Source organism: Mastacembelus armatus, chromosome 18 (genome assembly GCF_900324485.2).
Source record: "Mastacembelus armatus chromosome 18, fMasArm1.2, whole genome shotgun sequence".
Taxonomy (NCBI): Eukaryota; Metazoa; Chordata; class Actinopteri; order Synbranchiformes; family Mastacembelidae; genus Mastacembelus; species Mastacembelus armatus.
The window spans coordinates 2206235-2221952 of NC_046650.1; the positions used below are offsets into that span (position 1 = coordinate 2206235).

The window sequence follows — 15718 nt, forward strand, 5'->3', positions numbered from 1 at the left end:
CTTTCTCTACCTCTGTCTCCAATTCCCCCTTTTTGTGCTTGCTCCCTCTTAGCCTCTCCACATCTCTATCCCCTCTTTCTTTTGCTCCTTCCTTCCCATTGTCCTTTTCTTTCTCATTCTGTCTTCATTGCTGTCTCTGCTGTCTGCGTCTGTCTGGCAGCCTGAACCTCCCTGGTGAGAAGATGAATGTGTTGAGGGCAGCAGGGTGGCGCCATTGGCCTGGCAGTCTGGCCCACCATTGGTCACTGGGGCTGGCACTGCTGGGTAACTGTAAATGCTGCAGGATTAATGGAGGATGCACACTGGTGCCCATTGTTGACCGTCTGCTCGCCGCTGCCCTGTACAATCTGCCACTGCCACTCTGAGACACTTCAGCCCCAGCAGGATCAGGGGAAGGTTCAGGGATCAGTCCGACACACCAGCTCATTTCTCTTGTGATGCTAGTCTGGCTCTAGTAGTCTATTTTGCTGGGGCTGTCCCCTGCAGGCTTTCCCACATAATCATTGGATGTGATTTTCTTCATTATGATATATCTATAACTATATAGATGGATATATAGTTAGATACATGTCGATATTTATTGATACAGATGTATCAGTTAGCAGTCTTTTATTTTTTAAACAAACACTAATATTGTTGTTTAAACAAATTCAGGTCATGCATTGCACCCCAAAGAGAAATTTTGCTAAAATGAACTTGCTAGTGCTCTCTTGTAGAGAGTCCATTTAACTACTACACTATAGCTAAATGATCTCCAACATATTACACCAACACATTTTCAATTTGCGTTTGTTATGTATGTACATTTGGCTGAAGAAGAGGTGCATATAAATATTAACATTACAACTTTCTCAGATAAAAGTTATTTCTTTCTTTCTTTGTATTAATTGCACATGCATAGGCTTGAGCCTCCTCATGGTTTGGGCATGTTCATGAGATGTGTAGGTGTCTTTGTTCCACCTACAATTGGTGCAGATTTTTCTTTTGTCTCTAAAGTTAGAATGCTATTGCTTTGAGGACACAGGCTTTAATCAGATACCATCTAACTGTTGAGTAAGCAGTTGGAATTATAATTTGCATGGATGTGTTATCTCTTAAAGATTATGTAATGTTAGCTGGCTGCAATGCTTGCAGATATCCTTTTAGGTCTATGGAGTAATTTAGGCTTCACCACAGAGGCTGGCACAACCTGCTGGAATTTTTACCTGGGCCATTTTATATAGGGCTCTGCCGCAGCCGTGAACTTGGAGTTGAACTAAAAGGAGGAAGGTCTCTGTTTGGACTTCCTGCCTCTCCTTTTGTGCAGCGGTTGAATGGTATCTAACAGTGTGAGAAGCAGATGGATGGGAGCCGTATTGAAGCGAAGGGTTTGGAGACAGCCACAGGGAACCTGAGAAGGGTAGACGGAGATGGTCAGACAGATTACACCATGTGAAGACTGGGAAGAAAAAGCAGGAGGAAGGGGAGAATTCAGTCACTAAGCAGTCCATGTCTGGCTGACAGCACAGACCGTCACAGGCACAGACATGCCCAGTCACAAGACTTCCTTCCTACACTTAGATATTTGATGATGGATGAAACACATTGGTGGTGTCTACCTCCCACACACTTCAGCCCTGTTGTATTAACCTCTGACCTGTCTGAACCTTAACAGTATACAGACACTTCACATTGGATTTGACCCCAGGATTTTGTCTACTCTTAATGGGTCTGCAAATTTAAGAGAAATAGTGGCTGCCCACTTTTTATTTGCGCAGGACAGGACAGGTAGAGAACATGAAGACCTGGTAATAGTGGAACTGACATGCTCTAGATTTTTAATTTCTGTTTTATTGTGAAGTAATACATCAAAATAGTCATCACTAACAAATGATGTGAATGTGTTTGTGACATGTTCTCACAAATATTGTTGTTTGTATTCTGGCCTTTATGTGTTCATCACACTATGGTAGTACACCTTAAATAAATAGCTAATGAAATGGTTAGGATCAAAAAGCTGGATGTTGTTTGTTAAAGGGTTAGGACATGCAAACTATAAACAAGCTGATTAATGGATTTTCAGTTCCACATTTATGCTTTATTTTGAGAATCCTTGAATGGATTCCAGTGACATTTGATATACTCAGTCATGTTCCCTACAGGATCAGTTACATCAACTCATACATTTTCCTACTAACATCTGTCACATACTTGAGAATAAACCCAGAATTAGACACTGGATTGGGGTGTGAATGTGGCCTTTGCTCTGTCTCTGTGTTTTACAGGAGTAACCCTCACCCGTTTATAACAGCCCTGGAGAATCGAGTGGACTGCTGGCCGGCTCTGCTGTTGGAGATCGACGACTTCATTCAACAGGCTGCTGACAGGTTAGGAAGGGACCCACCATCCCAAATAACTCCCCCCACCACTCTCAGCTGTTATTAAGCACTGGTGAAAAATACATATAGATATATACCACGGTACATGTAGATCACGTTGATTACAAGGCTCAAGTGTGAGTGGTATCAACCATTTGGGCCTGATTGATAATAGCTATTATTATGTGATGCTTCTAAATTGTTTTTGACAGGTAAAAGTTGTTTATCTACATATATACATATCCATACTGCAGGAATGAGCCTTCTTACATCACCATGCTGGCTCCCTTCCTGCGGTACCTATATTGTGAACCTCAGAGGCAACCCCAGCATGCCCTCCTCCGACACAGCCTCCTCAGGGTCCTGCTGCCCATACATCCAACCGCTGGACTGGTATCAAGCACAAAGGATCAGGAGAAGACCTCTACAGTGTCGGACAGCCTGCTGCATTGCCTCTGCCAGCTGGTCCCACACATGCAGGTGACAGAAAACTTACTCTTACAGAAGAAGTTGAATTTGTAAATAACAGTACCTATCTGTAATCAATTTGATACACTTACTGTATTGTATATATAGTCTCATTGGTTTGGTTTGAAATGATCAGCAGCTTATGGTGACTAATGTCAACAAACTTTAGATAAATGTGCTTAATAACAAGTACTACTGAGTCAAATTAATAACCTTGTCTTTCATCTACTTTGTTAATATATTGTGTAAACAAAAGGATATTTGAAAATCTCTACATCAAGACTGAGGGATGACAGCAGTTTAGATTGGACTCCGGTGCCCCCTTGTGGAATTTGTGTACACAATTGTGTTTCTTACTTTTTGATAAGTTCATATATTTTTCAGTGACATCATGTGAAAATGTGGTCTGTTTTGAGAAAATGGTGAAAGAGCTGTTGGTGTTGTCCTCCCTGTGCTGACAGCTGGACAGTGTGGAGGCGGTGCTGGAGCTGGGTGGATTTTTCGACGCTCTTCTTCAGGGTCTCCTCCAGGGCCCAACGGAGCGTTGGAGGACTGAGAGAGCTCGGTTGCTCCTGCAGCTGCTCTGTGCCTGCCAGCGATGCCTTAATTTAAATGGAGACTGCCGACCTCTTCTCAGCTTAATACAGCAGCTTCTGCCTGCCATCGAACAGGTGATGCTGCATTGTTTATAATTCAATAGGACTTTAATACATTTTTTCTGGATAAGGTCGTCATTTTTTCCTTTAGTAGTACTTAAATGTTAGTCATTCACACAGCACTACACACCACAGTAGTAAGTGTATGTTGTGCACACAATGGATGGGAATTGATAAGATTTAGCGATTCAGATTCCTTATCGATTCTTCATCACCACCACCTTTGCTAAGCAGCATATCAAATACATTACATTTGTGGAAATTAATTTCATGCTGTGTGGCTCAATATTTATGCATGTTGGACGTATTTCCCCTTTTGTCGTAATGAGTTGCATGTGTTGCAAATGGCCCTAGTGTCATCTTTTCAAGTAAAATACAGCCAAACTTTGGAGCTCTTCAGCCTCAACACCATGTTGGACTCATTTTTGAACCAAAACATGGAGCATGCATGTGACAGCATCAAGCAAATGCAGCATCAAGCAAATGCATATTGATGTCAGTGGACCCGATAAGCGGGATCGTTAAGCAAGCAGAGTAACGATTCCTAGAAATTGAACTACTGGGAACTCGATTCCCATCCCTAATCAACACTGTTCTTGTAGGAGCTGCCAGTGGATGAGCTGATGATGGGTGTGGCATTGCTCCTCCTAGAGGCCCCTGCAGCTCAGCAGACCAGCCTGCTCAGTCTGGGTAAGTCTTCAGAGCACAAAACCAATGACACCACAAATTATTGTTTTTAGCCTTGGATTGTATATGATTTAAACAAATATTCTTATGAGTTGGTGAGGCTAGCTGTTTCCCAGTGTTTAGTTAACCCGTGCAGTTTATATTACAGATGTGAGACTAGGGATTATCTTCTCATCTAACTTTTGGCAAGAAAGCAAATAAGCATATTTCCTAAAATCTCACACTATTCCTTTTAAGATGTTGTTGAATGACAAATGGCTTGTTTGAAAACATGTTGAGGCCTTAATGTGGGTCACTGAAGTCTAGAAAAATTCACCAACAATTCAGAACTATAGTTTAGTTATTTTTGAAATCATTTTGCTCTGAACAGATCAAAACTACAAAACTAAGATTATACACTGTATAATCTTTCAAACACCTGAAAGTTGACTCATTTACAATATTTAGTTATTAGTGTTAGTGTTAGTTTAGTATTTGGTACATTAAATGATTAATATACACATAGGGAGACAGGTTTAGCCATACATGTCTTGTTTCAAAATGAAGTATTGGAAAAATAACTACGTAACATGAAAATGTGTTGCTGAGTGCCATAAGTGTTGAGTACTGTATTACTGTGCAGGTCCACTCAGCTCTGTAGCACTGCAGAGCTTTTTATCTCACTGTTTTGATTTTTCCATTCACTAGCTTTGTTGCATCTTGTTTGAGGCTGCAGCAGGCAACTCTTTTCAGTTGAAAAAGCTCTGATAAACCAACTGTACCTCTACCTGCCCACCAACCAAAAGGAACACCTATTTACTGTAACTGTAGTACATGTCATAAATCTGTCTGTTCAGGTTTAAAGTTAAGATGATTTTTCTGGTTCCTTCTTAAACTAAAATAATTGCATTAGAAGCAGATTTTCCTTATAGTAAGTGCCAAATGATATATATATTTTTTTCCAGGTCAAGACATATAAAAATAAAGGTTTATCATGGCATAACAGTAAATTTATGACATGGTAATAACCTGGAGTTTTTCCAACATTATGTATTATAAGGAAAACTAACAAAATCTTTCCTAACTACATATTTTCACATGATGATGCTCTGCTGTTAATTTTTATTTTTATATCCTTCCTTCATTCTCTTCCATCTATTTTTGCCTTATTGTTTATCTTTCCTCATCCCAGCACTCAGATTGATCCCTGAGCAGGCTGAGCTGTCACCCTGGTTGAGTCCAGTTCTGGTTCTTCCTGTGCTGCAACTCCTATCCTATTCAGGCCTTACTGAACCACTGTCTGACAGGAGGATACACACTGTCAACCAAGGTCTGACCCACAGTCTGTTCAGCAGAATCAGCAGGCAGACAGATAAACCCCAACAGGTAACATTGAAGCTGTTTTTTCACAGTGTTCAGATATGAATATTGTAGTACAAACCTATTTTTTGCTTGTTCCCTTCAGTCTCCCCCAGCTTTGGAACTTCCTCTCAGTACCTGGTACAGTGAGCTCAGTGTGTCTCTCTCTATACTGCGTAAAGTGGCAGACAATCCAGCTGTGGCAGCCGATTGGCTGCTGTCTGTCCACTCTATCCTGTCATCCAGGCAGCGTCTACCATGCTCCCTCACCCTCATTGTGACCCATCTTATCATCACGGGTCAGGAAGACATCTGCCAGCTGGCTCTCAATACTAGCCAGGCCATTGCTACAGCCGATCCCTGTCAGGTACATACATAATCCCAATGATGACTCTCATAAGATTTCCTCTTATGCGTTGAGAAAGTGAATAAGGTGCACAATTAAAATTTGCACACTTCAGCTCATTAAACAAAGGATTAAACAAGCAATGTCAGTCCATTTGGTCGAAACATATAATATGCTTTATGTTTACACAACACTAAATCGTGTCATATTGGTCACTTTGATGCTCCAAGTTTCCATATCTAACAGAACCAGTTTTTTAGGATTTTAGGGATGAGTAAAAGAGGTATTAGTATCACCACCTGCATCTCAGATTTGTTTAGATTGACGTAATTCATACGGTGTGTTTAGTAACATTAGTGGTTCACTTAGAAGAGGTCCAGGTATTGTGATCACTGGGATACTGAATGGAACTAAGCCATGGTTAATAGTTACCCCTCTGCATGCCCATGTCCTGTGACAAGTCAAAATGTCTGCGGTTAGAGAGGTCTTTTCAGGCCTGGAGTCAAGCTAATTCTTGTTATGACACAATGTATCTCACAATCTTCATTTGGTTTACAATACCTTGACAATCAAATCTGTTTAAAAAAAAAAAAAAAATTCACCTGCCTTCAGCCATTAGATTTTCTGCAGTTGTATAAACTGACAGAATTCCCTCTGACCTTCTGCGACTCTAAAATGAGTCACTACCTCCAGAAAATATCACGTGGTGTTATAGGCATCTCGTTATTTGGGCTCACTGGACACCTCAGTCTATTCCTCCACTGATCTAATTGATCCCAGAGTGCCACTTGCACCAGTCATTTGATGTCCTGGTGGAAGATTATTGACATATTTGAATCCATTGGATTTAGCTCAGTGCATCCACTCACATGTGCCTGCTTAGTCACTAACACTTAGTAGGTTTGTAGTAGCTCTTTAAGAGATCTCAGTATCAGACATACTGCAGGGTAATTGTAAAACTAGCCATTACTCTAACCATATGTATGTAAATGTAGTGGGTGGGGATGAAAAACAATGTACTGTATTCATTATTAGTTATTTAATATTGTATTGTATCAGATCAGCACCATACCCTTCAGGGATTGAGCCTCAAGGAAAACCTCTATTTCTTCCTCTTTGCCCGTACAGTACCACATTTTCTTAAGCCATGCAGGTGAAGTGGTTGCTATGCAACAGTCAAAATACAGGGCACCAGTAAGTGCCTTATGTTAATTAAAGGGTGTTAACACTGCAGAGCTGTTGACATGTGTCCCTGGACCCTGGCTTTCTCCTATTTTTGACCTCAGCAGTAAAGAGAATGATAGAGTGCTAACCCTGCATTGTCCTTCATTGCACTCTCTAACTTGTATCAATTGACTAGGCTGCACTGATGCCTCAACTGCACATAACAATGGGTCAGACTATGGTCCATAGCCTATAGTGGTTAATCTGTTGGTTTACTTGAACTTTTTAGCTGAAACAGCTGCCTATTGCTGCCAGAAACAGCTCTTGAGAGCAATGAAACTTAAACAGAACAATTTAGGTTCAGGACAACAAACCAAAACAATGAGCTGAAACATGTTAAAAGCTCCAGGAACTGAAGGGTTGGTGATCATTTCCTGTGGATTTGTTACTATGAATAACATCTTTCACATTCCACTACAAATGTGGGACATTTGTTTGTCTGCAGGTGCCTTCGCTCATCCCTGTTCTGTTGTTCAGACTGAGGAAGGAAAAGAATCCAATTGTGGCTCATGCTGTGCTTAACTGCCTGCCAAACCTTGGGACTCATACGGTATTGAGCACTCGGGCCTCCCCTGTGCCACTTTACAATGAACCTGGTGTAATCTAAACGTCTGCATGTTCACATCTCTGTCATGTACACCTCCAACATTTTCATTTCTGACAATCTCTTTGAAGGAGGAGGAGAAAGCTCTGATTAGACACTGTTAAACATTAACACACACCATGTGCTTTAACGTTGCAGCTCTGCATCCCCATGGTGTTGCAGACTCTCCACATGCTGGCCAGTGCCCCCAAACTTAGAGCTGTGGCAATGCGCCTTATGACTGCTCTCTGGAAAAAGCAGGTCTTTAATAATAAATGGTCACTGTGATCATCATATTCATATGTTCACGCTTCTTCAATATTCTTCTTGTCTCATCTTGTTTGCCTTTTCTTCACAACTAAGGACCGAGTGTACCTGGAGCTTCAGCGTCTGCTGGGTCAGCAGGACAGCAGGGTGGTGGTGGGGAAGGATGACCAGTGGGAACAGATCCTGTCCAGGGCTGCCTGCCTCAGGGACATCTGCAGAGAGAGGTGAGGCCAACACTCATGCTGTACACTGGACAACAGGGAGCATCAAAGACATAAATCCCCTTAAACAAATTTTAAATACTTGTTAGCACACATAACAGGTAGGCGTTTCAGATGTGTAATGATGTGTCCAATATTTCACTGGGAAAACATTTGACAAATCTCATAAGAAGTCCATCTAATTTGGAAAAGAACACCTGAAAATGTTTTTTGTAAGCGTGAAAATTAATTCTTGACCATGACAATGCAAATCATCTAAACTCATCTGAACTTGCGTTTCTGCCGATTTCAGACAATGAAAACCATGTGATGTAGTTGAAAAACTATATCAGCATTATAGCACCTCAGAGATTTGTTCTCCTCATGGGTTCTTGATGTAGGCTGTGTTTGTACTTCATTATCATAATCACATATCTGTAAAATACCGGCACCTAATTGTACTAGTATACAAACAGAAAAAGAAATACTTTACTTTGTCTGACCTTCATGTGTGTGTCAGGCCTTACCAACATGGTGGTGACATGCTGGCTGCCATTACACTCATTCTAAACCAGTGCACCAGACCAGATATGGCAACCCCCGCTTCTCTCGCTCTGCAAGGATTACAGGAGCTGTGCCGGGCAGAGGTCACACTCACTCTCACACACGATTTACTCCATGTCCAGTAAATGTAGAAAATGAGTTTCAGCGTGTGAGTTCATGATGCTTATTTTGCAGGTGGTCGACATAATCTCAATGTGGAGGAGTCTAGGGCCTCAGCTCAGCTGTGACACCCGTCCCCTGATGGTGAAATCCACAGCCGAGCTTCTGGCTCTTGTTCCCAAGCTCACTGTCAAATCAGAGGAGTATGAGGTACCTGATCTGCTCCATGGTGTGTCAAACTGTCAGAGCTGTGTGGCAGCTAGAACAGTCATGACAGTGACACTGGGTGATACACTGGATCAAGAATATGAGTTGGATTAGGCACATCACTGATCATATGCAGCTCTGTGTTTATACTGTTTTCCATCTTGCTATAACAAACCCACTACTGCCACCTACTGGCTCTGTGCTCTGACTCGTCTGACAGCAGTGAGGGTGTAACTTTCTTCAGACTTTGCTGCTCATTTTCACCACCCTGCATGTTAACGACACTCACATTCAGTCTGAGTTTGAGAACATGAGCTCTTTTTCTCAAGCTGTCATTTTGTGCTGACACAGGACAATCACACGTTGTGTTATTAATCCATAGGAATGACTATATATACATTTCCCAAATGTAGTTGGGTTTATGAGAAAGTTATTGCTGTAATGTTTTTTCCTGTTGTTTCTCTAGAAACTGAAAGAGGAGGTCGTCAGCTTTCTTTGGAATTATGCTCTGTGCAAGGTCTGTGTACTGAAGATATCTGCTGTCTGTGTGTCAATGCATGCCTGGTATTGATTTTAAGATGGGGAGTGAAACCTGTTTACACACTCACGTTTTAGGGATCCTTTCTTCCATATTGATGCTACGAACCACACAATTCTAGAACTTAAAGTGGGAGAAGGGAGAAACAAATCATTAGCATATTGTTAATACCAAGGTATATTTTAATAATGAACTGTGTCTGTGTGTGTCTGTGTGTGTCTGTGTGTGTCTGTGTGTGTCTGTGTGTGTCTGTGTGTGTCTGTGTGTGTCTGTGTGTGTCTGTGTGTGTGCATGCGTGTGCGTGTGCGTGCTGTAACAGGATCCAGAGGTGGCCAGCTGTGGCTACACGGCTTTGGCAGATTTTCCTGAACTGGTCCACAAAATAACTTTCCTTCCTGAGGCTGTAAGAGTCACACTGCTCAACTGTCCTAACAGTCTACAATACTACATTCTGCTTGAAGTTGTTTTTCTCCATGTGCTCCTTATATCATCTGCTTTACCTTACTACAGTAACATGTAGCTTATTATGTGGCAAATGTAGTGTTAACATATGTAATATATACAGTTTAACATGGGAAGTTAGCTTTAGCTTCACATTATCTTTGTAATTAGAACAAGATATTTATTTATAAAATTAACTGCTAAACAAATGTTTAGTGATAGTTAAACATGCTAACAGTAATTAGTTTTACATATTAACACGCTAAACTAATAAGGTGGCCTTGGAAAACATTATTCCTATTAAATGTAAGAACTGTAAACCTGTGGGCATGTGAACATTAGCATGTAGTCCATAGCTGCACAGACACTAGCATGATGGTTCCAAATGAACAAAAGTAAGTAAATAAAATAGAATTACCTTTTAAGGGCTCTACAGTTTCTACTGCATGACAAGGTCTAATATTGAGCTTCTAATTTCCAAAAACTTCCACACTACCAATGCAAACAGTACGTAGGGGGTACAGCAGTAATTCCATGACACGTCATAATGTGTCATAAATAAAGTATCAAATAAACAATTAATGCACCTACAATTGCATTCAAACCCACTGTTACTCACTAAATCTAACAAAATAACAAGGACAACATTGCTGTCACACCTTTATTGGCAGCTTTAGAACACCAAGGCTCTGCTTTTATGAGTTCAGTTTATAGATTTTGGGAACAGAATGATGGAATGAGTTCTTCTGTTCTCTGTTCACTCTGTAGGCCAGGCCAGCTACAAAACTCCCTGTGTATGAGGAAGATGAAGATGACAAGGAGAAAGAGGAGGAGGAGGAGGAGGAGAAGGATCTCTCCATCCCAGGTTTATCTTATGTGAAGCTTATGGCTCTCACCCCGATGTCTGTTCTACCAGGTAAATTACAGGCACCTTGTCAAACACAACTGGCAGTGTCAGCAGTGGGAAACCAGTGAGGCATCATGTCAGTCATACTGTGAACTACTGTTAATCATTTTTGCTTTATTTTACAGTTCAGGGCATAACCTTACTCTTTGTAAACTCCCCTATGATGTTTTTCTATCAGCATTTCAGCTCTTCTTGACATCTCTGGTGAAGCAGGAGATGAGTCAGATGCCACGGGGGGTATACTTCTCTGCCCTAAGGGGGGGGAACCTGCGAACAGACCAGGGTAAAACAGTGGCAGGAATCCCTTCATTCATGCTAAAGACCTCTGAGAAAAACAAGCAGCCTGGACTGAAGCCTGGACTAGCAGGTGATTAAATCCATCCCCTTTGTTGTGTTCCAGGATTTTTTGTCATTTAAAGTATTTATACTTAAATATATAATTATTTCTCAGCAGCTTTCCATTGTACATTGAATTTATATATATCCCCTACTCCTCTTCTAACAGGCTAAACCTGCTATGCTCTTTCCAAGTACAATGGACTTTAGTTTGCAGCTACAGCATAGCTCACCCTGGCTCTATTTATATTTGTAGCTGGACTGCTGCTGTGTTATGAGCTGCCTGTGCAGACAGACCGCGATGGGAAACCAATTAATCGCTTCCTCATCAGTCGCAGTCGAAGCTATCAGCAGACCTTAACAGCCCTCATTCATGAGGTACATCTAAACCTGTCCTGCCACAGCCTGTGACACATTTTTTACAGCTGACAGTCTTTTTTTTTTTTTTCTGCTTTATTTTGGCATGTAGGTGAACATCCAGCCATCTGAATGGCACAGAGCCCTCCTCTTGCCCCATGCCTGGAGGGGTTTCATGAGCCGAGCTTTCCACGCAGTGTTACAGGTTTAAAGCTTTATGTACAATACTGACATTCAGAAATCCATATCTAACAAAACCCTGTGTCCTGTTTGACTTTGAGAGAACAAAGTGGATGTTAAACATGGTATAGATCACTCTGCTTTTCCGTGGGCCTGCTTTGCATTCAGGGTCGACGTGCTGATTTAGAAATGCAGCAGAAACAAGGCAAAGACTGCCCAGAGGAGCTGCAGTACAGAATGCACTGTGCCTGGCTGTGGTGAGATTCACTTACATAGATATGCCACTAACTATACTGTATTATACACCCAGAGACACACACATATACAAATACAGTATCAGTCAAGATGGTCATTTATTGAACTATAACAACAGATTAATAGGAGCATGTTTGCAGTCCTGATAATCCATATGATTAATACAGTAACAGAAATGACTGCATTAACAGAACAACCTGTCTTTTTTTCCCTCCCTGTCTTTTCTTTGTCTCATCCTTTTTTCTTTTCATCCTTCTCAGGACCAGAGATCAGCAGGCAGACGTCATCAAAGCTGCTACAAAGTGAGCTGCTACATTTCAGATTCACAGGAATCTCTGTAATGTACAACCTGAAGTATTGGCACCAAGCTTCAATACTGACAGTAGTTTGTGCTGTGTGTCCTTTAGGGACAGTCCTGTTGTTCAGGGAAACTCCATCCTGGCTCTGAGCGGCCTGGCTGCTGTCCTTGCAAAATACGAGAGCAGCCTGCCTGCTGATAGTAATGGAAGCCTCGGGGTATGATACTCAGCACTTCACCACTGTGACATTTATTATACTTTACAGTGGCTCAGTTTGGCAGTGAGGTTATGATGGAGTCTTCTTGAAAGTTGGTCAGTGAAGGTAGTTGGTACATTAATGAAAAATTATTTATTTTTAAATGCAGATGTGTTTGTATTATTTGGTTTTAAAAATATTTGATTACAATTCAGTATTAAAAATACTGGTAGCAATACAAATATAAATGTTGCTCTAATCGCTGTCCATGTCTTTAATGATTGCATGATGATGATGTTGCAGGCTGGACCTGAGTTCGTGCCCACAGCCAGCTGGTTGACCATGGTGCTCGACACCCTGCTCAGCATCATCAGCAGCAGCTACAAGGCCAGAGGACAAGTTTTCCCATGGTACCCACATGTAAGTTTTTATTTTTTGTGCTAAATATTTCTGTTTGTGTTTTCCTGAAGTGGCAACATTAAACACAAAAATCAGGGCTTCACTTGTTTAATTCAAATATCTTTTATCCAGTTAGTTTTTATGCAGCAACACAGCCTATGTGTCACTGGTATCCCAGTCTGACTCAGTGATTTGAAATCAGGGCTCTGTGGGGACCAGAGCATCTACTGGAGGACTCCCAGTTCCTGTCTCTGGGGATAGTTCTTTATGTCTCTTGCTGGTGTTTGGGCTTGTTGTCATGCTGTAGGATGAATTTGGGACCTATTAGACACCTCCTTGGTGTCTCCTATGTGATTTACTAGAATCAAAACCTTTTGCACAGTGCTGTGTGTCAAATAAGATGTAACAAGGCTTTCAATCATTTTTTTTCTCTGTTTTCTAACTGTAATGCACTAAGAATGCCATTATAGTCTCAGAATAGAGCACTACCAGTTCCTCATGAACTAAATGTACAGATAAATGAAATGAGCTGTCGTACCTGGAGTGAAGATCTGCAGTACCGTTCTAAAGTTCAGAGCCATTAAAAACTCTGTGCTTCCTCAGCGTTCCTACTCAGGTGAGAATACAGCGAGTGCCATAGCTCGCTCCTGTGCCAGCCTGGCATTGTCCCTGCTGGTCCCAGTGTTGGTGGTGTGGCAGAGGGATGGTCTGGTCCAGGTCCTGTCAGGGCTACGGGCTGGCCTGCCGGGTGCAGCCACCGCTGACGACTCCCAGGCTGTCCAGTTCCACTCTGGCCTTGCTCTGGGCATGGTACTATCCAGTCTGTACCACCACTGCCTCAGGTAGGAAATGTATCTTGAGAGTACTGATTAAAGCACAGCAAAGTGTTTGTTTAAATAGTGTAACCAAGCACTGCTAGAGTGTCAGTTGTTTCTCTCTGTTGTCCAGTGACATCTCTGGTCAGGACACTGATCTCCTTTTCCACTCTCTGGAGGCTCTGGAAAGTTGCTGCTTCAACCCCAGCCTGGAATACAAGTCAGTGCTCACTATTTAAACATGATAGAAAGTATTTGTACTTTACTTTTTAACCTTTAAGACCTAGACCTCTAAGGCATCGTTTAAGTTTTTGTTTATGCTAAAAGCCAAATAATGATTGATGTATCATTATCTGTACTGTCTTACTTTTAATATCATCAGTTTGTTCTCTTATTATTGGTCCTTTTTTTACAGTACTTTGGTGGTCTAATGATGAGATTGGCTCTATCAAAGATGTACTGTAGAGCTAGGAAATGATCTTTAGGTTCCTTTTTCAGTACTGGCTGCATGTTGGGTCTGGGAATGGTGCTGGCAGCTCTCTGCAGCAGTGGGCCAACAGACCAACACGTCCATGTCACCCAAACACTGGATAAACTACTGTCCAACCTGCAGGACAGCAGTGGGCAAGGCCGCATGCAGCAGGAGGTATAACGGCCATACACAGCACTCACATGCTTCATCAGTGTTCATTGTATGGAGATGTATACAAAACAGTGTCTACAATGCATCATGTCGACTATTGCAGGTCTTGGCATACTCTGTGGCGTGTGTGGGTGTCTCAGCATTCACTGCAGGTCTGATTGATGCTGCCAAGGCTGAGGAGATCATGAACACTCTGCGCACCCTGACTGAGGAGAGCCAGCAGGTCAGCAGGAGAGGGTGTGTCACTGACATTGATTTAAGGGGGAGCAGCAGCGTCATGCATTCTAATGCTGATGTCGCCACACCAAGCAGACTTTAGGAGCTTGTATGAAAGCATTTTTGAGCCATGTTGTGTTGGTTGGTTGTGAATTTTACAAAGAATTGTCACAAACCTGAAATTTTTTTCTGGTTGGCTTAAACAAATGCTACTTACAGGGAAGATACTGTCAATATACAAACTGTCAAAAAATCCTGCACACCTTAAAATGTCACTAACAGTTTCACTAGATCAGAACTAGTAACATGTGAACCGTGAATAAGGTGATGTGCAGAATTTTAGCCTTTTATTCTCAATGTACTGATACGGTGCAAATGAATGAATGAATCAGGAAGTGGGAAAAAGAGGCAATAAATGTGACTTTTTAGGCCTACATGTCCTTGTTTCACCAAATGGAGTGTATATAGCCTTTACTGCTTCTGATATAGCAAATGTCATGGATGAAGTGGCACTTTGGTTTTTCTGGATGCCTACCAGGGTTGGAAAGTTTACATTTACTTAAGCCTTGCAAAATGTATAATTTCCAGGCATTCTTCATTGGCCAACTGTAGTTTTAAATGCTTTTGTGTATGTGTACAGACCCCGGGCTTCTCCCTGGCTCTAGGGTTGGTGGTCCATGGCTTGTCAGTGTCTGGTCACGGTAAAGCAGAGGACATCCATCCTCGTCTCTTGGCCGCTTGGATCAAGATCTTACTGGCCGAGGTACTACAACTGCACTTCCTTCCTATTTACTGTTTAACTGTTTATATAAACCTATCTTCTCAGTCTAAATCAAAATATGATTTATAGACATCCTAGTGACAAATGTGCCATTAGCTATTTATACTACTTAGATTATTATTTACATCTACATACAATTTCAGCACAGTTGTCCTTGTGTTTCAGGGTTGTCCCACTATGCAGCGACTAGCTGCTGTCAACGGCCTGGTGGCCTTAGTGGGATCTGAGGGCTACCTCATTCAGGTAAAATATCCACTGTTAGTCATGTTTTTGTCAGGAAGGACAAAACCTTGTGCTTTGGATGTGAGCAGATCTGAAATGTGCAGTATATTTTATAAGCAGAGAAGTTGTGATCAGTG

General features: G+C 41.7%; 1 protein-coding gene and 1 long non-coding RNA gene across 2 annotated transcripts in view; one reads left to right on the top strand and one right to left on the bottom strand.

Annotated features, from left to right (window-relative positions):
* focad (focadhesin) overlaps window positions 1–15718 on the top strand; it is a 30874-nt gene that overhangs the window by 5695 nt on the left and 9461 nt on the right. The window contains exons 6-32 of the mRNA XM_026318453.1: window positions 2265–2366; window positions 2612–2837; window positions 3287–3496; window positions 4084–4171; window positions 5340–5533; window positions 5613–5873; window positions 7522–7626; window positions 7819–7920; window positions 8023–8150; window positions 8647–8773; window positions 8865–8999; window positions 9463–9513; window positions 9854–9937; window positions 10744–10891; window positions 11061–11249; window positions 11475–11596; window positions 11688–11780; window positions 11924–12012; window positions 12271–12312; window positions 12418–12526; window positions 12809–12925; window positions 13508–13746; window positions 13853–13939; window positions 14218–14365; window positions 14466–14585; window positions 15219–15341; window positions 15525–15602. Coding sequence (XP_026174238.1) covers window positions 2265–2366; window positions 2612–2837; window positions 3287–3496; window positions 4084–4171; window positions 5340–5533; window positions 5613–5873; window positions 7522–7626; window positions 7819–7920; window positions 8023–8150; window positions 8647–8773; window positions 8865–8999; window positions 9463–9513; window positions 9854–9937; window positions 10744–10891; window positions 11061–11249; window positions 11475–11596; window positions 11688–11780; window positions 11924–12012; window positions 12271–12312; window positions 12418–12526; window positions 12809–12925; window positions 13508–13746; window positions 13853–13939; window positions 14218–14365; window positions 14466–14585; window positions 15219–15341; window positions 15525–15602 — 3517 coding nt within the window. The remainder of the gene's footprint in view (window positions 1–2264; window positions 2367–2611; window positions 2838–3286; window positions 3497–4083; window positions 4172–5339; window positions 5534–5612; window positions 5874–7521; window positions 7627–7818; window positions 7921–8022; window positions 8151–8646; window positions 8774–8864; window positions 9000–9462; window positions 9514–9853; window positions 9938–10743; window positions 10892–11060; window positions 11250–11474; window positions 11597–11687; window positions 11781–11923; window positions 12013–12270; window positions 12313–12417; window positions 12527–12808; window positions 12926–13507; window positions 13747–13852; window positions 13940–14217; window positions 14366–14465; window positions 14586–15218; window positions 15342–15524; window positions 15603–15718) is intronic.
* LOC113137125 (uncharacterized) lies at window positions 8011–11128 on the bottom strand. The gene is made up of 3 exons (XR_003296341.1): window positions 11026–11128; window positions 9605–9657; window positions 8011–8138 (listed from the first exon to the last, which is right to left on the bottom strand). It is a non-coding gene; the product is annotated as an uncharacterized LOC113137125 (long non-coding RNA).